The sequence below is a fragment of the Carya illinoinensis genome, chromosome 12, assembly GCF_018687715.1.
Source record: "Carya illinoinensis cultivar Pawnee chromosome 12, C.illinoinensisPawnee_v1, whole genome shotgun sequence".
Lineage (NCBI taxonomy): Eukaryota > Viridiplantae > Streptophyta > Magnoliopsida > Fagales > Juglandaceae > Carya > Carya illinoinensis.
Window position 1 is genome coordinate 26,654,153 of NC_056763.1, and position 26,791 is coordinate 26,680,943.

Below are 26,791 nucleotides of genomic sequence, written 5' to 3' on the forward strand. Positions count from 1 at the left end.
TTCTTTCTGGGTAGGATCAATGTTTGTTCTTGATTTTGTATTCTTTTCTGGCTTTGTAGTTGGGGAGGAGATTGCATTGTCTAAGACAATAATTTTGAACATGGAAGCACGTATTATGATGGTATAACTCATATCGTGTGCACGTTGGATAGTTTAGAATACGTACATTGCCATTGACCTTCTGCACGTCCGAGACTATATTTGTTTTTTTGAATTGTCAACATTAAAGTATGTTTATGGGTTGCATTGTTGTGTTAGTTGACATGCTGTTAATTGAACCTCTCTTATATTCTGGAGAAAGAATCGAAATATAAATTAAATTCTTGTTGGAACTTTGAAAAGATTCTTTTTATCTTCTTTGCCTAGTAGCTTTCCATTAGAACATACGGGGAAAAAATAATTAAAAAAAAAAAGTGGAAAGGGACCAAACTAATGAGGGCTCCAGGTTATTTTTCTTGGAGTTGGATTACTGAGAAAATAAATGAAAGATATGAGCAAAACAACAAAGTATTATTTATTCTACATTGCAGCTAGAATGGCAAGATACAAATCATTCATTGTCCCTCAGTACCTCATGTTGCGCCTCTGGCCTGTCCAAAATCACACAAGACGATATTTAAATGGTTCAGCAAATTGTCTATCCACTGGAGCCTCTTTTATTGAATTTGTACGAGATTTATAAAAAAACTCTACAAATCTCTCTCACTCTCTCACGTCCTTCTTTCCTCTCTGTTTTCCCACTCTCGTATTTGCCCACCTGAGCTCTCCTATTTATAGGAGAGAGTAGCCTACAACTTATGATTTCGGTGCAGCTACTTCTGACTTTGCTGGAGAGAATTGGGTGGGTGGCCTAATAGAGCTAAGAAAGAAAACGGTGCCTATTACAACAAAACAAAGAACGGTGCAAAGGTTGGTTTTACACTGCATGTGGTTTTCAACAATCACCCCCTCCACCTAAGTGTGCCATACCAGGCTGCTTGCAAACTGTTTCATTCTTCAAATGAACGCACATCATTCTTTGATATGAGAGACTTCTGCTATCGAATACGCTCCAATGCACCCGAGGGTGCTCAGCAGTGTGCAATACTGATCAAGTTCAAACAGTGTTGAAACTTGATCCCTATGACAACTTTTGTTAACATATCTGCTGGATTATCTTCAGTGCCAATCTTCTGAAGTTTGATGTCCTCTTATTCTAATATTTCACGTACAAAGTGAAATCGAACATCTATATATTTTTGGTTCGAGAGTGATACTGTGACGCCCCCAAATTCCGTTTGGGATCGGACGGACATTTGAAGCGTCGAGACATGCAACACAAGGTTACCTGCCCCCGTTCATAACATATAAGATGCAATATTCCTAACATGCATCTAACAATATGCAATATTCGCAGCGGATAAATTTTTTCTTTAGCAATACTATGCACCAAATTGAAAATATCCCAAATGCTTAAAACATACTTCATACATAAAAATCCATTGAACAACTAAGATCACAACACTAGTCCAAAATGGTTATGATCCAAAAAGTAGTAGAGATGCAACTCAATCGTACAAGTAGTAATTTACGTTAATTACTATATCAACATTTATGTCGCACCGTCACTTAGTCAACCGTGTCTAGTTGATCAGCTCCTGATTCTCCTTCAGGTCCTGTAACAAGATCTACCATTCGGGGGGAATGGTAGTTGGGACTACCAAAGTGAGATTTGATTACAAATCTCAGCAAGTTAACAAAAAACTTCCATACAGACTAATGATACATGTATGACAGTAAAAGCATAAATGCATAATCAAATTCATAAGTAATTAAAGCATAACTTAGCATACAACATAGCATAATTGACATAGCTTAAATTGAATCATGAACTGAACTTGACTTGACATGAACTTGATCTGAAACTTGACTTAGCATGAACTTGCTCTGAAACTTGAATTAACATGAAAAATACATACTCCATAGTTGTTGTGGCCCCATGTATTCTACACAAACTTGACTTAACATTAAAAATACATACTCCACAGTTGTTGTGGCCCCATGTATTCTACATAAACTTAACTTAACATGAAAAATACATACTCCACAGTTGTTGTGGCCCCATGTATTCTACGTGTAAATACATACTCCACAGTTGTTGTGGCCCCATGTATTCTACACAAACTTGACTTAACATGAAAAATACATACTCCACAGTTGTTGTGGCCCCATGTATTCTACACAAACTTAACTTAACATGAAAAATACATACTCCACAGTTGTTGTGGCCCCATGTATTCTACGTGTAAATACATACTCCACAGTTGTTGTGGCCCCATGTATTCTACACAAACTTGACTTAACATGAAAAATACATACTCCACAGTTGTTGTGGCCCCATGTATTCTACGTGTAAATACATACTCCACAGTTGTTGTGGCCCCATGTATTCTACACAAACTTGACTTAACATGAAAAATACATACTCCACAGTTGTTGTGGCCCCATGTATTCTACACATCACAATTGTAGTAAAATACATACTCCACAGTTGTTGTGGCCCCATGTATTCTACACAAACATAATGTACTCAAGATGAAACGTGACTTGAACATAACTTGAAATACATGACCAACTTGAGATAGAAACATTTCGTAACATGGCATAACATATAATAGACAACATATTTAACATGACATACTTGCAACAGTGAATATTACATGACTTGACATACATGTAATAGATGGCATACTTAGCATGACGTACTTGTAATGTACAGTAATACATAACAGAATATATTATGTAACAGATAAAAATTGATGACAGAATAAATTCTGTATAATAAACAATTACGTGATAACTTGGCGTGGCATGACATATATGATAACACACATACATACACTATAGTTCTTTTACTTAGCACACATACACAGTAGACTGCTGGTAAGTTAAAAGCTAACTTACCTCGATCTCCGCGTTTCTTATAAAACCTCAAGCGCGATCACGAGGAACTGTAATTAGTGATTCTAAAAGTTAGTACTAAATCACTAATAATTTGAAATATGGAAAAATACTAACTTAAAGAGTAAAATTTCCATTTTATTTCCTACATGTAGGAAAATGACCGTTTTACCCATAACTTAAGGATTTTGCATACTAACTCCAAAAGTCACCAAAATTTACATGCCTCATGTAAATTTTATCCTCAACTCAAATATCAATTTAGAAAAATTTAAAACTAATCACAACTATTAAAACTCCATAGGGCCGAAATTCTCATATGTTATTTCTATTGATTTTTGTTTCTAACTTGTTTTGATCAACCTTTTGATCTATGACTTATAAATATGTGATCTTCAAACCAAACCATCACATGGTTTAGAAAGATGTCCTAAAACATATATAAGCTTCTAATTCAAGATCACATGGTTAAAAATTAACCAAAACATAAATTTAGCCAAGAACATCCACACTTTGGCTTATCTGAATATCTCTTTGTATAAAATTTCATATCTTTGAAACTAACATCAAATATCTTCAAAATAATAATATAACATGTATATAAGATGCTTAGGATCCTCCAATAAAATTATCAAAGTCATTAGAATAGGTTTAGACCACAAAAGAGTTAAACTTTCTCAAAATAGAAACTGTTTTTCTTCTTCCAGTTTCTAAGTTTCTAAATCTAAGCAAATATTTCATCAAAACCTTCAATCATGCAAAAATCCTCAACCAATAGTCATATATACATGTTAACAATACTCCATAAAAATTTCGGACCAATATCTATCCATTAGCTTGGTCAAAAACTCTAAACTATAACATATTCTCCAGTTTATCTCCCAGAATGACCTTTCTATAGTTTACACAATATTTGACTGACCAAATGATCTTCAAATGGGGCAAATAAGATATCCATGTAAACTAGACTCAAAAAGGAACAACTTATATGAAGGAGACTTTATGATAAAACACTTACAACAGTTTCGAAATGGGCATGCAAAAGAACTCCTAAAAGCTGTCCGAGAGAGAATGTTTGATATTCTTTTAAAGAAACGTGTAAATGAAGATAAGTTCGTGGGTGATGGCTGGAGATGCTTATGGAAGAGATAAGGGAGATGATAAGGCTGGAGTTGAGAGTTGAGTGTGGTTTTCTCCTACCCAAAATATCTATAAAATATTATTTCAAAATATTCTATCCAATAATATCTATAAAAATCAGCTCAATATATTTTCCAAATGTGGAGTAGACTTGGAAGAGTAAGGTGGCTAAAATCTTTCTATGTGTATTTTAAATCTCTATTCTTAAGATATTTTCCAAATGTGTATTTTGCTTAGGTGTCATGATCTCACGCCTTGATTTCCTTCACAATTCCATCTAATGGTTTCTCTTTGTGCCAAGTATCTAATACTATTCATTATGTGTGGTTAAGATCTTGCCAAGTGTCCAAATAAAATATCGCTATCCTAATTTGGACATTTCACGCTATAATTTTGAAAACACTGCGCTCAGTACATTTACCGAGGTTACTATTCACTCCAAAAATAAACGTAATAAACTTAGTACTGAAAAATTCTAAATATTTAATTAAGCCTAGTGGTGTAGACTATAATATATTCTGACACTTTTAACTATCTCAAATAATTAAAATCGCATTTCTAGCACCATAGTGAGTGATAACACTAACTATGTTGACAGGCTAAAATTTATGCGATTAGTCGATTCGTGTAAACTTACAGAGTTTTCACGAGGTTCCTAAAGTCAATAGAAATTCCTTAATTGAATTTCTAGCGGGCTGTTACAGATACACTTGATTCTTGGCCAAATGAATTGCACTTTGACTGTCACAGTCAATGGTAACCTTTTGCTGCTTAAAGCCCAAATCTGTTACCAATCCCTGTAACCAAATAGCTTCTTTCACAGCTTCTGTTACAGCCATGTATTTAGCCTCAGTTGATGATAGTACAATTGTCGACTGCAAAGTTGATCGCCAACTAACTGGTCCTCTAGCCATAGTGAATACATATCCAGTTGTCGATAGGCGTTTGTCGAGATCACCTGCATAGTCTGAGTCAACATATCTAGTTACTAGACTATCTTCACTCTTCTCGAATTTCAAACCAACATCTACGGTTCCCGAAATATACCGTAAAATCCACTTAACCGCATGCCAATGAATCTTTCCAGGATTATGCATATAGCGACTAACTAAGCTAACGGCCTGGGAGATATCAGGTCGTATACACACCATAGCATACATTAAGCTTCTAACAATACTTGCATATGAGACATTCCTCATGTAGTCCCGCTCTTCATCGGTTTTAGGAGACTGCAATGCACTGAGCTTGAAATATGGGGCCATAGGAGTACTCACCGGCTTTGTCTTCGAGTCGATGTTGAAGCGTTTCAGTATTCTCTTCAGATACTGCTTCTGAGTAAGGTGAACTGTACCTTTCACCCTATCTCTGTCGATTTCCATCCCCAATATTCTTCGTACTTCTCCCAGATCTTTCATTTCAAACTCATGACTTAATTGAGTTTTTAAGCGATTTATCTCTCCCTTACTTTTACATGCAATTAGCATATCATCTACATATAAAAGCAAATAAATGAAAGATCCATTTGCAAATTTTCTGAAATATACACAATGATCGTATTGTCAACGAGTGTATTCAGATCCATCATAAAGCGGTCGAAACGCTTGTACTATTGCCGAGGTGACTGCTTCAAGCCATAGAGTGACTTTTTCAGACTGCATACCCAATTTTCTTTTCTAGCTTCTTTGAAACCTTCTAGTTGAGACAGATAAATCTCCTATTCCAGATAAAGCTGTCTTTACATCAAGCTGTGCTAACTCAAGATCATATTGTGCAACCAAAGCTAAAATATACGAATGGATGAATGCTTCATAATAGGAGAGAATACTTCACTGTAGTCAATTCCCTTTGTTTGAGCGTAGCCCTTGGCTACTGACCTAGCTTTGTATCGCAATCCATTTTTAGCAGCTTGATCATCTTTCTGATTGAAGATCCACTTACAGCCAATTGTCTTCTTTCCTTTTGGAAGAGGCACAAGCTCCCAAGTCTGGTTATTGTGAAGAGACTGCATCTCTTCATTCATCGCCTTTGTCCATTCAACTTGTTCACTGGACTATATGTCTTCTTTGTAAGTGGTTGGGCTCTCACCCCATTCAGCTGGTAATGCATATGTCACATAGTTTGCAAAAAGTGTCGGTACACGTTTCTCTTGTCTCAGTCTGTTGGTTGCTATTGATTCAGATTGTATTGGAGGTACTGTGATTGACTATCAACCTCATCTTGTCCGTGTTCTCCATTTGTTTCTCTTGAATCCTTTCGAGTGGATAACTACACCTTTTGTGAATCACCAGGTGTTTCGCTATCATGGCTACCTTCATTAGAATCTTTATGCTTATGTGACTTAAGCATCTCAGATTCGTTAAATGTAACATCTCTACTGATGATCACCTTTTTAGACTCATGCACCAGAGTCTATATCCTTTTACACCAGTACTAAAGTCCAAGAATTTTGCTTTCTTGGCTCTAGGATCAAACTTACTTTCTTTAGCATGATAGCAAGCAGGACATCTGAAAATGTGTAAAGAGTTATAATCAGTAGCATGTGTACCTCTCCACATTTCAGTGGGTGTCTTCCTGTCATTGGCAGCTGCGGGTAGTCGGTTGATGAGGTGGCAGGCATATGTCACAGATTCAGCCCAAAATTGTTTACTGAATCTAGCATTCAGCAATATACATTGCACTTTCACTAGTAAAGTACGATTCATTCATTCTGCCACACTGTTCTGCTGCGGTGTACCTCGTACCGTGAAGTATCTGACAATTTACTCTCTCCGGCATACTTCCATGAAGGGGTCTGAAGTGTATTTACCTCTATTATCAGATCTGAGCCGCTTTATCTTTCTGCCGGTTTGAGTCTCAACCATTTTCTTCCAATTAAGGAAGATTTGCAGCACTTCATCTTTATTCTTCATCATATACACCCACACACGACGAGAATAATCATCCACAAAAGTTATAAACCAATGGTTATCTCCCAATGATGCATTTTGGGTAGGTCCCCAAACATCAGAGTGTATATAGTCAAGTATTCCCTATGTATTGTGTACTGCAGTTCCAAACTTGATCTGTCTTTGCTTCCCCAATACACAGTGCTCACAAAAAGACAGTTTATCAATTTTGGCACCTTTAAGTAAGCCTTACTTCACCAGTGTTTGCAAAACTTTTTCTCCAGCGTGTCCCATACGCATATGCCAAAGACTGGTGGTGTCGGCATCAGTCTCATCTAACTTCTCATAGCATGTGGAAGCTTTTCCATCAATAGTACTTCCTTGCAAGAAGTACAAGTTTCCTCGCCTCAAACCCTTCATTGCCACCTGAACTCCCATTAGTACTTTGAGAGTTCTGTCTTCAATGGTGATTCTGAATTCTTTTGAATCCAGAGATCCCAATGAGATGAGATTCTTCCGCAAGTCCAGAATGTACCGACTGATGAACCACGTGATGTGGCCCGTGTTTTCGATTGCTTCTTTCCGGGATACCTTGACTGTGGTCTCCCCCTTACTGTTAGCGCTTCATTTGATGTATCTTGTTGTACTTACTTATCCTTTTTGCGGTACTCATGCTAATTAAAGAACTAGATACATCATTAAAACTAATCTTTTCCTTTCCATACAGTAGAGTAGTAATTAAATACTCATATGTATCAGGCAAGGAATTTAACAAAAGTAAAGCTTTATCTTTATCTTGAATTTCAACATCCAAGTTTATCAAATCAGTAAGAATTTAGTTATAACTATTCAGATGTTCGGATATAGAAATACCTTCACGAAATTGGAATCTGAAGAGCTTTTTCTTTAAGTGCAAACGGCTCTCAATGCTCTTCTTTATGAACTTATCTTCCAATTTCTGTCAAAATTTCTTAGCATTTATCTCTCTCATGACAAAATACTTTTGTTCTTTAGTAAGGCATAACCTGATTGTACTACAAGCTTGTGTATTAAGCTTCTTCCAATCATGTTCAATCATATCATCTGCCTTTCCGTCCAATGCAATATCCAACTCTTGTTAGATTAAAACGTCCATGACTTCACACTGCCACATGCCGAAGTTGCTTGTTCCATCGAATTTCTCAATTTCAAACTTGGCATTTGACACTGTGGACCGACGCCCGGAGCTACTGGCATTTTCAGAGCTCCTATCTCTTCCAGATCCTTCCATTTGAATTTAGAAAATTTAGACAACAAAATTTCAAAATTCTAACCGTACAGATGAGTATGGAATGATCCAAATAGTTGGAAAACATTATTTGATCGTTGCAATCGGACTCCAAATGGCTTAGATCAAGCCCAAAATGGATCTGAAAAATGAACGGTCCTGATCGTCTGGCGCTTGAGATGCATGCGCATCAGCAGTGCGACTGGGGCGTGTGGGGAACATGCGCAGATTCCTGTCTAGGGCGCGTGGGGGCGTGTGAGAGAGTGGATTTCAAGCTTTCTCCTCCTTCTAGGCGCGTGAGGGCGCGTGTGGTGCATGTACTTCACGCGTCTTCAACCTCCGGGGTGCATGTCTGCACATGGGGGCGCGTGAAGCATGAGTTTTAGTCGTCTTCAACCTCCAGATGCACGTCTGGAGGGTGGATGCATGCTCCGATCTTCTAGGGGCGCGTGTGAGCTCCTCTGACCTCTGTTTTCAATTCCGTTTGCAGCAACGGATTCGTTTCGATGCGAGAAACACCCTGGAGTTGTCAAAGGTTGATTTTGAGCAACTTGATTTTTTAGACAGCGTGAACCAGAGCTCTGATACCAATTGTTGCGCCTCTGGCCTGTCCAAAATCACACAAGACGATATTTAAGTGGTTCAGCAAATTGCCTACTTCCACTGGAGTCTCTTTTACTGAATTTGTACGAGATTTACAAAAAAAACTCTACAAATTTCTCTCACTCTCTCACATCCTTCTTTTCTCTCTGTTTTCCTATTTCCGTATTTGCCTACCTGAGCTCTCCTATTTATAGGAGAGAGCAGCCTACAACTTATGATTTCGGTGCAGTTACTTCTAACTTTGCTAAAAAAAATTGGGTGGGTGGCCTAATAGAGCTAAGAAAGAAAATGGTGCCTAATACAACAAAACAAAGAACGGTGCAAAGGTTGGTTTCACACTGCAGGTTGTTTTCAACACCTCAACAATCACAACGTGCAAGGCCAAGACGTTGAAGGAAACGGCATGCATGATTTGCAACAAGAGTGGAGCAGTGACATTATAATAGAACCCAATGACCTCCAACTTACAGCATACTGTCCGTTCTAGCAGGCAATCGGTGGAAGAAATTGATAGGCACCAAAGGTGACCGGTGGCGAAATCTCGGATGCCTCATCAAGTAGAACCCAGCCAAAGTGGCCATCGCCTGAAATGGGGTCACATACAACATTTGTGCAGCTACAAGGCAAAATGTAACATAGATGGATGTAGCACGCGGATCTCGCCAACTTAATAGTTCTGAATTCGCTCCCCTTGTGTTGCCACATTGCCAACCACTGTCTGAATTCTACCAGCCACACTTCTCAGCTGATCATACCTCATTCTCACCAGCTCTGGACTCCGACTCATGGGAAATGTGTCAAATTCCTCGTCTAGCTCATCCAGGTGTACTGCCTCTGCTTGTGAGAGCTTTGTGTTCATGTGGGGAGGATATCTTGGCCGGTACCAGAAGTTCCACACCCCTATTAGAAACATGTAAAGGAAAACTGTGGGCAAAATGAGTTTTGGGAAACAAACAAGCATAAGAAAGAGCACATGAACAAGCATCGTCGTGATAGGATTCCTCCACATATAGATATCACCAAACCATTTCCCAACAGAGAATAGTCCTGAGAAAACGAACATTAGCCTAAAGAAATTTGCCTTGCTTTTTCTCATGCTCTAAAGGTGCGTGTACACATCCGCCATGAATTCCACCACTTCCTTCCGAAGTGGAGGCTCTGTTCGACCTAGCCTTGCTGCCACTATGTTGACAGCTTGGACACGTAGCATGTCCAACTGCATTAAGCCAAAAGGCCTTACATAGTGCATTTTTGACAGAAGTGGTCGAGAGTACATGTAAAGCATGTTTACAAATGATGTGCATGAAAACCGTAATGCCAAATGCAATTCCCCCATCTTCTTGACACTAGTAGGGTGAAGAACCAGCAAAGGATAAGAGTGTGTATAGATACGACCTGCTTCGAGAGTTGAGATACGAATGCGAACCTTCCCAATTTTGAGGTCCTTGTTACCATTTGAACCCTTTTCAGTTAGTTGGCTATTGTCAAATACACCTATAGTGAGAACCATGGTGGGATCAAACACCTCCCAAGTGTACTGCTCATTGTATTTTGGACAAAGGTTGTAAACGATAGTGCGTGTCCTGACCCATTTGTGACCATACTTCGCTACACAATATGTATCTGATGTGCCCCTTCCATCTCGTGTTTTCATTGGTTGAAGCCCAACATCATTCAATATTCCAAGTTCTAAAAGCCCAATTGGTGGCTTCCAGAGTTGCTTTGCTGTAGGGTGGAGATCGCTGCAGTAATGAGTTGACTCATCAAGGACATGGTAACCTCCATCTAGACAGATTCTTAAATGGATACGATTGGAAAACTTCTCTTTGTTCAACTGATCTACATCCACATTAACTGGCTTTTTAAGGTTGAACCAACGGGAAGGGATTATACAATTGTCAGCACGCCTATCTACAGAGCTCAACGGTACGAGGACCCTTCCAATGATTTCATCTTTCCCAAGACCCATATGATCCTCAACAGATAGTACCAGATGATCGTCAAAAGGTTCAGCAGCAACAAAAAAAAGGTCCTCATTCCAAACAGAATTTAAAGTCTAAGCTGGAACAGTTTTGGTTTTCAAAACCTTGTTACCTAGTTGAGCTTTAACATACACATCCGGGAAATGATTCTTCTCTGTTGCAACCAAGTCTTGCGCCTCAATAATATTAACACGTACATACCACAAGCGCGGTGCATGATAGACTTTTGAAAGTAACATAATAGAGGTTATTGTGAAAAACGATGACAATAATTAAAAAAGAAATATGGAACGAGAAAACAATCACACACGATACAAGATTTACATGGTTTGACAAATTGCCCAAGTCCAAGAGAGCTGCAGAGAATTTTATTATTAAGGAATATCACATTACAATGATAGATCAATCACTGTACGTTCACAATGTTTCTACAGTACGACCATATGATATAATAATCATATATATAGTCAAACGGCAGAAAAAACCATAGAGTCATGTAAAATGCATGTTCGCTTAAGCGGTGTGTCGAGCGCACGTCGAGCGAACTTCCTTCTCACATCCGCTCGAGCTCATTGTCGAGCTGACATCGAGCGTTCAACTCTGCCCGACGTTGCTCGAGTGGTCAATGCCTCCGCTCGAGAGAAACTTCCTTCTGCATCCGCTCGAGCTCACTGTCGAGCTAATATCGAGCGTTCGAATCTATCTGACTTCGCTCGAACGACTAATGCCTCTGCTCGAGCGGTGTGGACCAGACTCCACAGTACTCAACAAAGGTAGCTGGTGTGCTATCGATAGGTGTAACTACATCAGAATGCCATGCATCAGAAAAGGCCTCATCTGCTTGGGTGCCTATCCAAATTGCAAGCATCACCTCACTCTTAATCTTCTCTCCTTTCTTATTCTTGAGCCGGTACCACTCAGGAGCAAGAGGGCTATCCGGTGGCACTCGCAATGGAATCTCATTTATATCAAACCTTACAATGCCTACAAAGTCATCCTTGACGAGATCCTTGTCCTTAATCACAACTTCCAGAAAAGATGCTTGCATCCGATCCTTCAAAAAGGCAAACACCTGATTCCACAATGGATTTTGCTGCTTCTCAAAGTGTTTTGTAATCCCTTTATAATTTCCAATTTTCACTTCAACAAATGGATCAAGACTCCCCGTAACATCCATAGAAGGAAGATCACGAGCCTTAACAATCCTAACATATAGAAAATGCATCTGTTCAACAAGATCGTAAGTGCTAGAAGTCTTGTCTCCATGAATGACTTGACCGCCAACAACTCTTCCACCACGAAGGTAGGGGCTTGTTTCTTTTAGTGCATACTCAACAGGCTGTGATGACGATTCAAAGTACATGCATACTAGCTTTGGAGGCTGTGGTTTTGTTTTCATTTCCTCAGCCTATATAGCACACTGCGCTTCAAAACTAAGATCCTTAAAATCTACTACTTGCGCGCGAGATTTACACAGGAGATTCCACTGAATATACATATAAGAAAAACAAGAAAAATCAAGACGCAGGGAAACTAATTAAAAAGAAACAGAGAAATGAGAGGGACAGAGAAATGCACAGTGCACTAGTCACGTAGGTTGAACAAGATTGAAAAGCAAAACTATGTTACAGATCCTTCACGGATTTGAGATGTTGTTAAGTTTGAAACTCAAACAAAGTAAATAAATAATAAAAGTACTTAAAATACAGAGAGATATTATAAACCCTTTTCCAGGGAAAAAAAATCCAGCCGTTCTTATTCATTGAACTATAACAAAACAATAGAAAGTTTAAAGCCGAGGAAATGAAAAGTGTATAAAAAACACAAAAAGAAGAATAACGAAGGTACTACTTAGCATATGAAAACAAAAACAAGCAGAATCTAAAGCTTTTAGTAGGTCGGCAATGGCATTGTCATAATACTTTGCAGAGAACGAAAGAATTAACCAAGAACAAAAAAAGAGTGACCTACTTTTAGCTTCAAAAGCCTTGGGTATTTAGGCCTGTATCAAGACGTCCAAAGATCTGAGCTTTATAAAACCGAAGCATCAACTGAGAGAAAAAGAGTGAGAGAGTCATCGATGCGCAAAACGAGGAGTCAAACAAAGAAGTGAAAACCAGAGATGCAGCAATGGCAATAAGAGAGAGGTTCTGTTCAACAAAATGTAAGGACTGATATTCTGACGAATATAGTGTCTCCGGTTGTGAGATCAAAACACTAAAAAGGGTCCTTTTTCAGTTTCCAGTTTTTGCTGCAGGACCCTAAAAGATAAATGGTAGGGTTTGCACGGCTTCCGGTTGGTAAACGTTTGGATCAGATGTAAATGACATTCGCCGATTGCTCAGTCGAATGGGAATGAGAGAGAGAGATATATAATAAAATTTCGAAAGTTTTATACTTTTTTTTTTTAAATTAATTTCTCTTCCAAATTACATCACGCAATCTTACATGTTGAACAAGCCATTCCCTTTGGTGGGTTGCTTGAAACAACAACTCTCGATGAATTTATTGAAAGTGGGGAGGCATGTTCATGATGGGAAAAATACCAATAAATGAACGGTCAAGAACTCTTGGGATCGACAGTAGATAAATAACATTCATTGTAGTTTGTAGCTCCCTCAAAATCAACGGATCACTCACGTGGATTTGAGTTAGAAATTTCTTCTCAGATCAACGAGAGGATCATGCATGTAATTACTAACATTCATTTTTTTTTAAATATGAATCTATTTATCATAACGAAATTACAAATGTGACTTATCATTACAGGAAAATCCCGACTATAAGCCAATCTACGCATATGCTCTGAAAGTACCCCCGCACACGAAGTAGTGGACATTGTCTTAACTTCTAAACTTCTCCGAAGAGAAAAAGCACTCTGTATAAAACAGAATGACCAGCCCTCCAACCTTCTAAGAAGGTGGATTAAGGGACATCACTGCTTTGGACACTAAGTCCAAAAGCGTACTCCTAATTTATTACTAACAAAATAACATAAAAACTACACTACCAAACAACCAAACACCAACGAAACTGAGCAGCAGCGAGGGCCCGGTGGCACACCCACCCCAGACGACGGCATCAGGAGCCCAAGCACAGCACGAGTACCCAGCTCGCATGCGGAGCACAGAACCTCCATTAGAGGTTGGCCGTACGTCCACTGGCCGTAACACCGACTGCCTTTCTCCACAGCACCAGCCTCGGGTTGTGTCCAGTCAAAAAAACCCCATCACCCGCTCAGTTTACAACAAGAAAAACAAAACAAAGCCCAGAAAAAACACTAACTGACTGACGGACGAAACCCAGAAAAACAAATAAAACAGACGGCAAAAAAACAACACAAAAATAGTGGTGCGTGCAATGCAACCATTCTTAGAGGGGGTCCGACGGTCGTTCGATGACCACCCGGAGGCTTAGGACCCAGAAAAGCCAGGTTTTGATCTGTCAGGTGGCTCCCCGGTGGTGCTTGATAACCTCGCTCTGGGTCTGTCTGAGACTTCGTCCCGCGCGTGCAGGCTACGCTCCCTCCCTTCTGGCGCCGCGCTCGGTGGTCTTGAAGATCGGCATCTGATCAACGCTCTGGTGGGTTGCTTGTTGACAGTCGGCGGCTAGAAACGGTCCCGCCGAAACTCCCCTCCTTTATTTACCTGAAACTACACAAAAAACTCAAAAACAAAAAGAAAGCTAATACAAGACAACAAAAGAGAGAAGAAGGGGAAAGGGAGGGGGGGGGGGGAGCCGAAGCTCCCACCCCCGTCGGCTCCCACCCCCGTCGGCGATCTGGTCTGTTAGGATTTTATGGAGAGAAAACGGAAGATTTTTTAGACTATTTAAGATAGTGTTCGGCTGTAAATTACTAACATTCATTGTAGTTTGTACCTCCCTCAGAATCGATTCATCGAGAAATGCTAGATTTAACAACAGTATTAGTTTGTACATTCCATGAAAAAATGGAGAGATTATTATTAAAAAAATATTTTTTATATAAATTTTAAATAAAAAAAATCTATCTATTTTTTTTATTATTCTTTCATCATATAATATTAAATAATAAATTTAAATAAAATATCTATTTAGTCATCTTACTGTTTATATAAACAGTATAATAAAAAAAATGTAAAGATTAATAAAAATCTCAACTTTTTTCATAAAAATTCGTGAAGTCCTGCCTTCTCCGTTCCTACAAGACCACCATAAAATATTTTTATGATTTAAATTAAATAATTATGAGTAGTTTTAAATGAAATGAAGAATGAAGACGATCCTAACTATGTAAGCATTACACACTGCCACAGGAGCAGAACTAGATGTATTGTTGGTGCTTCAGCCACAAAATTTCAGCCCCCAAAGCAGAGTATATTTATTTTGCAAATAAAAATACTAATTTCTCTTTTATATATCCACTAATATTTTCTATTATGATGAAACATTTATTTACTTCGTTTCTTGCCTTCGAATTTGGAGCTTAGAAAATTGAATTCCCCAAAATTTATCATTGAGAATATTTTCTTAGTGATGACTCGAGTTTAGAAATTATCCTAGAAAATTGGTTGGGTTGAAATAATCGCCTCTATACCCTATAGATAAGTATTCGCTTCCATAAGTATCGTTGCTAACCAGTTTCATCTACCTCGTTACAAACATACCCGACTTCGCTTTCTTTTGGAACCAAACCAACACAAGAGTTGGGAAGTACACAATCCGCGCCTCCTATCCACTTTTATTAGAGAGAGGGAGTGAGAAGACTACGGGAAACCAAGACAAAAATGAAGCTGAAAGTGTACGCTGATCGGATGTCCCAGCCGTCTCGGGCCGTTATTATCTTCTGCAAGTAATTCTACATATTCCCTCATTATCCTTCTCATTTTTTTTTTCGAGTTTTTGTTATATTATCTTCAATTTTTGGTATAGTTCTATCATTATCTACTGTAATTGGAATCTGGGTTTTCCTCTTTTTTCTTTTTGGGTTCTACCAGGGTTAATGGTATAGACTTCGACGAAATCAAAGTGGATGTGTCCAAACGCCAGCACTTGTCTGCTGAGTTCAAAGGTATATATATATATATATAAGTATGTATTTATTTATTTATTTATCCATGCATACTTATATTGATACCAGTCACCGTGAGCGCGCATACGTACGTACATGAATTAATCTGCTGAGTTCGGCATGTTCATATTGATCGAATTCATGGCCTTGCTAATGTAATACCTATGGGCTGTTTGAGAGAAAACACGGATAACACTGTTGTTACCGTAGGTGAAGAAAGCAACGACTGCAAGTTCAGGGAAAAAAAATTAACCTTTTAGACAATGGAATTGTAGGGTGGATGTGATGAAGCAGATGCATCTGTGGGTTGTGGTGGAATGAGCTCTTGGGTTTGGTTCTTACTTTTGAGCTCACTTCTTTCTTCCCCCTTTTATGTATTTTCAGAAATAAACCCTATGGAGAAAGTTCCAGCTATTGTTGATGGAAGATTTAAGTTGTTTGAGAGGTAATCAAAGATTTTGATTCCATACTTCGTTATAATTTGGTAGTTTTTTGCCAATAAGATTTGATTTCTTGAAAAATTGGAAGGGAGTTTTCTCAGCGGTTGTAATCAATACTGCAATTGAACTATCATGGGGAGAAATTTTAATTCCGAAAGCATGCACATATTTGGTCCTTGTAGAGACGAGGGTTTGCATTTCTTTTTAAAGATTGGCTGTGTAATCCACCAATTGATATTTATTTTGCTGATAGCAGTGGGTAGGTTCTTATGGTTTTCCCTGGTTCAAGTGCTTCTAGGAGATTATTATCATAGGTGTGGTTTCCTTCGGATTTCTATCTCTTGTATAATATGGATATTTATGATATTTTTGTTGTAATCTCTTAAAAACAAATGATGTAGATATCTATGATGAATCATGCCAGCCTCATTTCTTATTTGTATTATTCAATTTTAAGGATCTGGAATATGCACATCGTGGCTTCTTAATGGCCATCATCTAGACTAAAGCTCAATGCTGCGTATGTTGTCATGCTTCTATATTTGAGTTGTTGTCTCAGTTGACTCATCGGTCTTGTTTTCCTTAAGTAAGATCCACTCTAAGTATACATATATAGTTATTTATAAATACTTATTATTGATGCTTTTGGCCTGTGATGCTTATAACTAGACTTTCATGAAGTTTTACTTATAATTGATGCTGTTAAAAATCTGCTATGTTTTATCCTTTCACAATTTACCCATTGATTTCAATAATGAAAATTTTCAATTTATCCATTAATTTGTCTACTGAAGCTTTTTTATTTTATTTTTTGGTTGCAGTCATGCAATTCTTATCTATATTGCTTGTGCATTTCCTGGAGTCCCAGATCACTGGTAAATTGAGTGGCCCTTCTTGCAGTTAGTTTCCAGGTTATATTTTATCGACAATCAAAATATGTGATATATGTGATTTAGTCAAAGGATGGTGCAGGTTTTGGTGAGTACATGAATATGGGTAGTGCTTTGGTCTAATTCAAGTCTCACTCACTTTTATCCAACAAAACCAAGGAGCAGATGTCTTGTTTGCTAGGAGTCCTTGACCACTGTGATACTCTTGTTTTATTCCTTAAATCTAGATTCAGATTTAAATTGACACCTCACCTTAGGGTATTGAAGAAGAAAACCGAATTTCATTTAGTAGGTCATGTCCGTGTCTTAAATTTAAAGGATAGGTGTATTTGAAAAATAATCACTCCAACTTAGACAACGGTGTGTGCATAAATTAGGTTTAAATCCATATTTACTATTTAGTCCCAATAATTTCATTCTGCGGCCAGTTTTTTAACTTCCTTTTCTGTTCATACTATCAGGTATCCGGCTGATGTTTCCAGGAGAGCGAAGATCCAGTCAGTATTGGATTGGCATCACTCTAATCTACGCCAGGGCGCAGGTGTCAACTCCAAAAGATGCTCGTAGTTATTAAGTGTTATCAAATATAACTCTAGTTCTCCTAATTGTACATTTATTTGCATGCTAGTGGATATACATTACTCAGCATGGAATCATTAAATATTAGTTGTTTCTGGTTATTCCTTCAAAATGTGGCAATACTTCTACACATATTTGGTATTTCAATGCACTTGACCAAGTTTTCTCTTTTCTGACAAGCTAGAGCTTTTTACTTGACTTTTATCATTTCAGCCTTGTTTGTTTTCAATACCGTACTGGCACCAGCACTTGGGTTTCCCCTGAATCCACAAGCAGCTTCTCAAGCCGAGAAACTTCTATCCTCATCTCTGTCAAAAATAGAGTCCATTTGGCTCAAGGGGAATGGACGCTTCTTGCTGGGTGGCTTTCAACCATCCATAGCGGATCTTAGCCTTGTTTGTGAGATTATGCAACTAGAGGTAAATATATTATTCAATGCTTCTGTTGTTGCCCCTAGCTAAAAAGGGGAGTTTTGTTCTTTACTAGAGTTAATTTCAATATGGTGGCATGGTAATTGGCATTTGTTGAGATCATTGAGTGAGAAAACGTAAACATTAAACAAAAAGTGGTCATTCTAAGGAGATTGCATGCTTAAAATGCTCTAAAGATAGCCCAAACCAGGACAAGTGGTAATTGGTGTTTGTTGAGATCAGTAAGCGAGATAAGCAAAGTAGCTTTTTGAAGAAAAAACTACAGAAGTATGCTTTATTAGTTGGAGTTCTTATCTATGGCTCTGCAGAGGGATTTATTCTTGATCTATTCTTGTTGTAACTACAAGTTTGTTACAAACTAAAACTAGTTATCTAGGACATTATGGGTCACACTGTATTACTTATTGCCATATATAGGTTTTGGATGAGAAGGATCACAGCCGTATACTAGGCCCACACAAGAAAGTTCAGCAGTGGATTGAGGATACGAGAAATGCAACAAGACCTCACTTTGATGAAGTACATACCATCCTCTATAAAGCCAAAACAAAACTTGCAGTGCAGCGATCAGTGCGTGCAAACAGTGAGACAGAGTCTAGCATAAAAAAGTTGCCTTCAAAGATGTGAAAACCGTGTTGCTGTTTATTAAGCATTGTAAATGTCATATTTTACAATGCTGAGCGTTGTAGAAAGATTATGTAATAAACTCTTAGGATTTGTCATGTGGATCAAGGCTATGATTGGCATTGAAAATGTGAACTAGAAACCAGCAGTTTCGCCTGATGGGTCACAAATGCCTGATTTATCAAGTCATCCAGCAAATTACAAGGAGTTCATGTGAAATAATGTAAAATTTATTTTAGCATTCAAATGCGTTTGGATTTATTTGTACTTTTCTTTTTTACGTGGATAACCCATTTCATGTTTGAGTCTGGGTGCTTTTGAAAATTGTGCAATACGTTTTAAAGGTCTCGAACCTTTATTTCCAAAAGTAGTCATATGAAAGCAATCATTTATGAAACATGTTTTGTATACTATGGCGTAACTTTTTATTCATTGAATTTAGAAACAGAAATTATTCCAACTCACACATGCATTCACAAAAGAAATCAACTTTTCATTGCCGAATCTAAGAAAGTTGGTTTACAATTTGAACGTAATGGGTGCACAATTTAAGAGGTGATCGGTTATGAAATCAATATGTATCTGATCTATATCTGTTCATATATTTTCTTCAATGAAAACACTGCCTAAATTTGTTTCTATGGAGAACCTTCACTCGATGCATATACACAGATGAAAAAAATCATTATTGATTACTCGATCGTTATCCTATGTATCACCAGGTTATCCAGCTTCCGGGGTCTCCTATAATACTTCAACAAGAGGGAGCTGCAAACAACACTGACAGATGAGGCTGCCATTGCTGCTCCAGCAATCCATGGCGGCAAACGAAATCCAGTAAATGGAAAAAGAAAACCTGCAGCAATTGGGATGCCAAGAATGTTATATCCCAAAGCCCAGATGTAGTTTAGAAGTATACGCGAGAAGGTTTTCCTGGAAAGATCAATGGCTGTAATAACATCCTCCAAGTTGTTCTTCATTAGAACAATGTCCGCTGCCTCAATGGCAATGTCTGTGCCAGCGCCAATAGCCATTCCCACATTTGCTGCTGCAAGTGCTGGTGAGTCGTTGATGCCATCTCCCACCATTGCCACAATGTAGCCTGAAGCCTGTGTACGAGGAAAAAAAGAAGAAGAGATATGTGCGTTTTATCATGACGATAAAGTATTTGAGCACATAACAGCATTGAACTTGGTCTAGGCCTATGACTATATCCAAGTGTTAGTCATGATGTTAGAAGTAATTATGGATGCATACAGCAAAAATATGTTAATGGAGGTGGATGAATTTCCTAGGTACATAAAAATATTTGTTAGATAGTCCCAGGATACCTACAATTGGTACTCCTATCCTATCTCAAGGTGATATGCAATTATAAATTAATGCTTATTTAACCAAACTGAATGACACATCCTTTAATAGGAGGAGCACCATGTCATCCATACCTCTTAAATGCTTGATAGATGGAAACTGCAGCATTTATCCATGTTTTCACACAATCTTGATATCAAAAATTTTTACTGACCATGTACCTGAAAATCCCTCACTTTCTCTGCTTTTGCTTCTGGTTTGGCTTCTGCAATGACAGTTTCAATTCCGACTTCTTCACCAACGGAATTGGCAGTGCCCCAATTATCACCTGTCACCATTATGCTCCTAATCTTCATAGACTTGAGAATGGAAATGACTTCTCGAGCACCTGGTTTAAGAGGATCAGATATGGCTAAAACTCCAGCCACCTCCCTATCTATAGCTACTAGAATCCCAGTTTGTGCCATCCGTTCAGCTTTTGCTAGTATATCTTCAGCATCCAAAGGAATTTCAACGTTCTGGTTGAACATCAAGCTTTTGTTTCCCACAATTATTTCCCTATTTTGAACCCTGGCTTTCACTCCATGGCCAGTAATTGAGATAAAGGCTCGTGCTTCTGGCCAGGCGGGATTCTCTTTATCTTCTACGAAATTCTTGGCATACTCCACTATGGCCTTTGCTAATGGGTGTTCACTGTTCACCTAGTAGAGATACACCAGGCCAATATTATCAGTGCCAGAGATGCATAACATCACTCTGGCTTCAAAGTTAAGATCTCTCGTCTCTTAAAGAGTGATATTCCACAGGATTAAAAAAAAAAAAAAAAAAAAAAAAAGACTTAATACCTCTGTTGCAGCAATTAGTACATAGAATTCTTGAAGCTCCATTTTTTTCAAGAGTTGTGTTATAACGACCACAGGTTTCCCTACTGTGAGAGTCCCCGTCTTGTCAAACATGATACAGTTCACCTACAAGAGCAAACATGCACACAGGAAGCAAATCTGAAGAATGCTATATCATGCACACTTAAAAGTATCTATGGATATATAGGAAGCTTACCACAGACAAGCATAAAATAGAATATTGGTCCAGATTAGGGACAAAAATTCAAGAAAGATTTACTGAGTTTGAGTTTTAACTTCGTCGCGTTCTTATAAAGTTCTACCAACTCAAGTAGTTGCAATACAGAAAGCGAAAAAGAGAAGACATTTGGGAAGCCCACAAGCATTTGGGTGGTAACTGAGCTTGTACTATTCCTAAATCACTCCTTACTTTCTCTCTCTTTTTGGTAACTAAAGAGTAAAATGGAAAAAATGTTGACTGGGCGGATGGAGATCAAGTGTACCACGAGAAGTGATTACAAAAGGAGAAGTCTTAATTCTTATTGCTTTAACGTAATGTTGACAGCAGTATCATTGGGACAAGCTGCAACTTCAAAGAAATTCAATATAAATTGATTGGTGAAAATCGAAGAATCAAGATGAATTTCACAATGCTACCTTATGTGCGCTTTCCAAAGCTTGGCCGCCTTTAATGAGTACACCTTGAGATGCGCCAACTCCAGTGCCAACCATAACAGCAGTTGGAGTTGCTAGGCCTAGAGCACAAGGGCAGGCAATGACCATGACAGAGATACCAAACTGAAGTGCAAGTTCAAAGCTACTCATGGAAGATGGAATCCATGATTTTGGGTAGGCATGGAACTTCCCAGCCAAAAACCAGGCAAACCAAGTTGACAATGAAAGTATGATGACCTGCAGAAAAAGCCTATTTCTTTAACAATGGCCTCCACAAACAAAATAATTGAAGTAACACCTCAGGGAAAACTGAATCAAGAGAGAGGATAAAGTATTTGTAGTTTGTACTCACTCACCAGAGGCACAAAGTATTTGGAAATGCGGTCAGCATACTTCTGGATAGGAGCTTTAGCCATCTGTGCTGACTCGACAAGTCGAACAATCTGAGAAAGAGCAGTATCTGATCCTACTCGTGTTGCTTTAATGTGCAACACCCCATTCTCATTCACAGTTCCTCCAATCACTGTGTCTCCCTTCCGTTTTGCCACTGGCCGTGATTCTCCTGTTATCATGCTCTCATTTACGTGACTTTCCCCCCGCAGAACATAACCATCTGAGGCTACTTTGGCACCAGGGATAATTTTAATTACATCATTCTTTTGTATTAACCGACCATCAATTTCTTGCTCGCTCACCTCATTTCCTTCACCGTCCAGAGTTAACAATATTGTTGTTTCAGGAGTCAATTCCAAAAGCTTGGCAATGGCCTTTGATGTCTTTCCCTTCGCCAAAACCTCTAAATACTTCCCGAGTAGAATAAAAGAGATGAGCATCGTGCTAGTCTCAAAGAAATCTGTACCCTTGAAATCTTTTGAATAAGCAGCCCTTAGCAATGAGTAGACAGAATAGAAGTAGGCTGCATTTGTTCCCAAAACGATCAAAACATCCATATTAGCAGAACCATGGCGCAAAGCTTTATAGGAACCAAAGTAGAATCTTCGCCCTATAATGAACTGTACTGGTGTAGAAAGCTCCCACCTCACAACCATGCCAACTGTCAACATGTTGATTACCTTAATATCTAGTACCTGCCTAAATCCAGGGATATACATCAAAACCATGGATGTTAGAAACACAGGAATCGTAAAAACCAAACTCCATAAAAAGAATCGATAATAGTGCTTAATTTCTTCCTGTCTACGAGCTTCTTTTCCTCTTCCTTTGGGGTATATGCTTGCTTTAAAACATCCACCACCAGTAGATTCAATGACACCGATGAAAGTTCTGGGTCCTGTCATATCTGGTTTGTAAGAAATTGAAACTTTGTTGAGTTCAGGGTATATGATTATCTCTTGAACCCCTGAGATTGCTTGAAGAGACTTTTCAATCAGTCTTGTTGTATGATGATCTGTGTCTAAACCATCAACTTTAAACTCTATGTTACTTATTTCTTCCCCAGTACTAATAAGCATGGCTTCAAATCCAGAGTTTTCTATGGTTTCCAATAGTTGATTATAGCTCACAGTCTTGGGACTATAATGAATTTCTGCTTCTTCAGTTGCCAAAGCCACTTGGGCCTTTCGAACGCCTGGAATTGCTTGCAGGGCTGATTCAATAGTGGAGGAGCAGGAGGTGCAAGTCATTCCATTTACGTGTATTTTGCATACTTGAGTGGATCTCTTAATATTCTTGTCAATATTACTGATCAATGTTGCTTGAAATCCAACATTTTCAATAGTCTCACGTATTGTTTGCTCCTATAAAATCATTGGAAATAATGATAAAAGCTTAGAGCAATATGGGCAAATTCAAAAACATCACTATAATTACCTTAAGCAATTTTCAAACTTGACAGCGAAGTGTTTGCATAGAATGACTAATTACAGGGACACCAAACACGCAAAATTTCTCTTATGATCATCATTGGAAAAAGTTAAAAAGTAATGATTCTGTAATTAAAGCACGTAGGTTTGGGCCACCAAATCACCATGACGTGTCTGATCCAGAAAAAAGGAAAAAGAAACGATGGTCAAAGTAACCTGAAGTAGCATTACGTTGCCTTGATCAGGAAAAGGGCGGTTCGCCGAGGGAGCTCGGGTGTGAGTTCCCATCTGCTTTCCTCACCCGAATTACACTGCAATCCGGAGAGGAAATTGCAGTGAAACTCGATAAACTTAATTGGCTCAAGCAAAGATATATGATACATCTACTTATATTACAAAGTTTTAAATAGATTCTATCTATATTTCTTTACAAAGGAGGACATGTCTTCCCTCCCCCTACCCCTTTTCTCTTCTTTGCTCTTCATCGTTTTTTTCCGTTCGTTTTTTTTTTTTTTTTTTTTTTTTTTTTTTTTTTTTTTTTTTTTTTTTTTATTTCAGTTTTTTCATTTTTGTAGCTTGTGTTTTCAGGCATATAAGGGAGAGTGCCGACCGGGAAGCCTTCTAACCGCCGTCCGCCAACACGCACCCCGTCAGGATGTTCGCCAGCCACCAATCTTCAAGTCTACCGAATGCGAAGCCAAACGGAGTGGCGCGTAGCCCATACGTGCGGGACGAAATCTCGGATGCTCCAGAGCGTGGCCGCCACACACCTCCGGGACAGCTACCGACTAATTCAAAACTGGGCCTTCTGCGATCCCAGTCATTGGGAAAGGACTCTCCGACCATCGGCTCTCCTCCAGTTCCTCCTGCACCACAGCCTCCTCTTTTGTGTCTCCTGTGCCATCGCTTGCAGTGGTTTTGTTGGTGTATTGTTCTTTAGTTGTTTTTTCTCTACCTCTACGGCAGTGTGTGGTGTTGGTTTCTTGGTGTTTTGTACGTTTGGTTTTTCTTGTATTTTCAGTTATTTAGTTTGTTTTAGGAAGTAGTAGAAAACAGTCTAAGACAGTCTCTAGGGTCCGTAGAGTTTTGTACTTCACTCCTTGGGAGGGGGAGTTGTGTGGACTGTTTTAGAAGGTAATCTAAGACAGGTTTGAAGTCTCTCATACATTTAGTCTGGAGGCATGTCTCTCAAACTATTAGTCTGAAGGCATAGGACAACACCCTGTCAGGTATAAAAAAATTTGTGGGATGAAGAGCGAGAAAATATTAATTTTTTATTTATATTTTACAGGTTAAATATTATAATTGTCCACTTCATTAATGAATGGAAGAGTTTCCGCTTAAAAAAAAAAAAAAAAAAAAAAAAAAGAAAAGAAAAAGGACATGTCAAGTCTGTCAATCAATCAAGAAAGAAATCGAAAGTTTCTGCACCGGCAAAAGGGATAAGCAGGGGGGATATTTACATGACAAGTACTGCACAAAAAAATTATTAAAGAAAATGATAAGAGACAGAAAATAAATATAATAAAAGAGTAACGCAGGGACAAGTTTTAAATGTACAAACTTTATGTAAATCTTTTATAAACAAGAGGACCCTAAAATCGGGCGGGTCAGGCCGAACCAATGTTAAATAGGTCAAAAATTTCATCAAAACACTACAATAAATTCTTATCGAATTAGATCATCAAATCGGATCGCACATAAATAAAATCGGGTTCCATTAAAACATGAAGTCCAACAACATTTTTCATAAAAGTAGATAATTTTTTCTAAAAATGAAATTCTTTAACCATCAATTTAATTACCAGATTCCACAAAGACTTAAAATTATTGAAAGTTAATAAATAATATTTCATGTTTAAAAACTATTTTAGAGGAAGCTTGCTTTCTGAACTACGTTAACATCCTTTAAAAAACAAGCAATTAACAGCACATCAATGGTAAACGAAGGAATGATAGGAAATTAATTACTTACGTTGACAAAACTGGGGTGGTACTGGACTTGGGCTCTATTATTCAGAACATCGACCGCGGCCTCGCGTATTCCCGGCAGCCGCATGATGGCCTTCTCGACCGAGCCGGCACATGCTGAGCATGTCATGCCGATGACTGAGAACACGGCGGCCTTTGCCTCGGACGACCACCCCTCCAACTTGTTTTCTTTTAGCGACATGCTTAATATATCCTTGGTTCTTTTCCTCCTGGCCTGAAGGATCCCCGCGCGGCCACCTCAGTTTACTGCAAATTAATGTAACTCAACTTCGATGTGCTATATATATAGCTAGCTAGCTACTGATCATTTGGTGGCCACGACCGACAAGCATTTGTCTCCTCCTAAATGTAAGCTTCTTTTGTTATGGAGAAGAACTTACAGCGAAGATATATAAAAGGGTTTGTGCTTGATTATTTGGCAAGCTAATTGGATACATACTTTATGATATAGCAGGTATGATCTCTGCGCATTTACAATTTATAAAAATAAATAAATAAATATTAATGGTATATGGTTGAGTACATTTCTGGGTCCTACCATTACTTGAGATAAACGCCATGATAATATATATGTTAGTAGCTAGCGTGCATATGTGTACATTTCCTGCAACTAAAACCCTAGCAAAAAAACGAAAGTTTTTAAAAAGAAAGGGATCGTGACCTTCCCCATACGTACGATGCCCGAACGACATATTAGGCTTTCTGGGAAATCAAGTGGGAGTTTCATCATGTGAAGACGAACGTGATTCGCATGCAGAAGAATTTGTCTTCTTGTCTCTCATGATCACCGTTATCAGAAGATAGAGATGAAAAGGGTGATATCTTATATATATATATATATATATATCTATTCATGGAAACGGCAATCTTCTTCTTCTTTTTGTTATATATGCTTTTTATTAATTATTTGGCTTTTGCGTCTCTTTCGTACTCTGATCAAAGGCCGAATTAAGTTGCTGATGGTATCCGACACGAAAGCTCGATCTCAGCGATTGAATGATTCGAGAAGCTGCCATAAAACTAACAGTTCTCTAGCTTGTCATTAATGATTTGAGGAAGTCATAAGAGTGCGCCCCGTTTCCATCAAGATCAAGTTAATTATTAGTATATATTTATATACATAATATACTAATTATTTAAATATGAAATTATAATACAAGACGTCAACTGTGCTTAATTAGTTACATAATCTTATTCTTTATACGAATAATGTGTATGATTTTGAAGCATTCAACATGCAGATGTACTTCGGATAAGAGCATGATTAAAAAAAGAAACGACGACTTGTAATAAAATATACATAAAATGATTAATTAA

At 38.2% G+C, this 26,791-nt stretch overlaps 2 protein-coding genes and 1 pseudogene across 5 annotated transcripts; 1 reads left to right on the forward strand and 2 right to left on the reverse strand.

Annotated features, from left to right (window-relative positions):
- Window positions 1-9,299: 9,299 nt before the first annotated feature.
- Window positions 9,300-12,216, reverse strand: LOC122290377 (annotated as a pseudogene).
- Window positions 12,217-15,183: 2,967 nt separating this feature from the next.
- LOC122289827 (glutathione S-transferase T1-like) lies at window positions 15,184-19,092 on the forward strand. Its single transcript, XM_043097151.1, has 7 exons — window positions 15,184-15,648; window positions 15,794-15,867; window positions 16,252-16,312; window positions 17,129-17,182; window positions 17,659-17,738; window positions 17,990-18,195; window positions 18,625-19,092. Exons 1-7 carry the CDS (start codon window positions 15,584-15,586, stop codon window positions 18,832-18,834), a joined length of 750 nt encoding a protein of 249 aa, XP_042953085.1. The 5' UTR covers window positions 15,184-15,583; the 3' UTR covers window positions 18,835-19,092.
- Window positions 19,093-19,303: 211 nt separating this feature from the next.
- Window positions 19,304-25,886, reverse strand: LOC122289826 (probable copper-transporting ATPase HMA5). Of its 4 annotated transcripts, XM_043097149.1 has the most exons (7): window positions 25,458-25,592; window positions 23,699-23,793; window positions 22,016-23,416; window positions 21,642-21,896; window positions 20,988-21,110; window positions 20,364-20,843; window positions 19,304-19,940 (listed from the first exon to the last, which is right to left on the reverse strand). In XM_043097149.1, exons 2-7 carry the CDS (start codon window positions 23,768-23,770, stop codon window positions 19,524-19,526), a joined length of 2,748 nt encoding a protein of 915 aa, XP_042953083.1. In that variant the 5' UTR covers window positions 23,771-23,793; window positions 25,458-25,592; the 3' UTR covers window positions 19,304-19,523. The 4 variants fall into 4 exon arrangements, 3 of the variants coding, with proteins under 3 accessions (XP_042953083.1, XP_042953082.1, XP_042953084.1); XM_043097148.1 differs by lacking the exon at window positions 23,699-23,793 and having other exon boundaries at window positions 25,458-25,885; XM_043097150.1 differs by lacking the exon at window positions 25,458-25,592 and having other exon boundaries at window positions 23,724-23,793.
- Window positions 25,887-26,791: the final 905 nt, after the last annotated feature.

Bases quoted from the DNA above. Each gene is read 5' to 3' on its own strand.
- LOC122289827 (XM_043097151.1), top strand. From the start codon at position 15,584: ATGAAGCTGAAAGTGTACGCTGATCGGATGTCCCAGCCGTCTCGGGCC. The intron at 15,868-16,251 runs GTATATATATAT...ATGTATTTTCAG, and splicing joins CTTGTCTGCTGAGTTCAAAG to AAATAAACCCTATGGAGAAA. The intron at 16,313-17,128 runs GTAATCAAAGAT...TTTTGGTTGCAG, and splicing joins AGATTTAAGTTGTTTGAGAG to TCATGCAATTCTTATCTATA.
- LOC122289826 (XM_043097148.1), bottom strand. From the start codon at position 25,655: ATGTCGCTAAAAGAAAACAAGTTGGAGGGGTGGTCGTCCGAGGCAAAG. The intron at 23,417-25,457 runs GTAAGTAATTAA...ATGATTTTATAG, and splicing joins ACCACCCCAGTTTTGTCAAC to GAGCAAACAATACGTGAGAC. The intron at 21,111-21,641 runs GTAGCATTGTGA...TTGCTCTTGTAG, and splicing joins CTTTGGAAAGCGCACATAAG to GTGAACTGTATCATGTTTGA.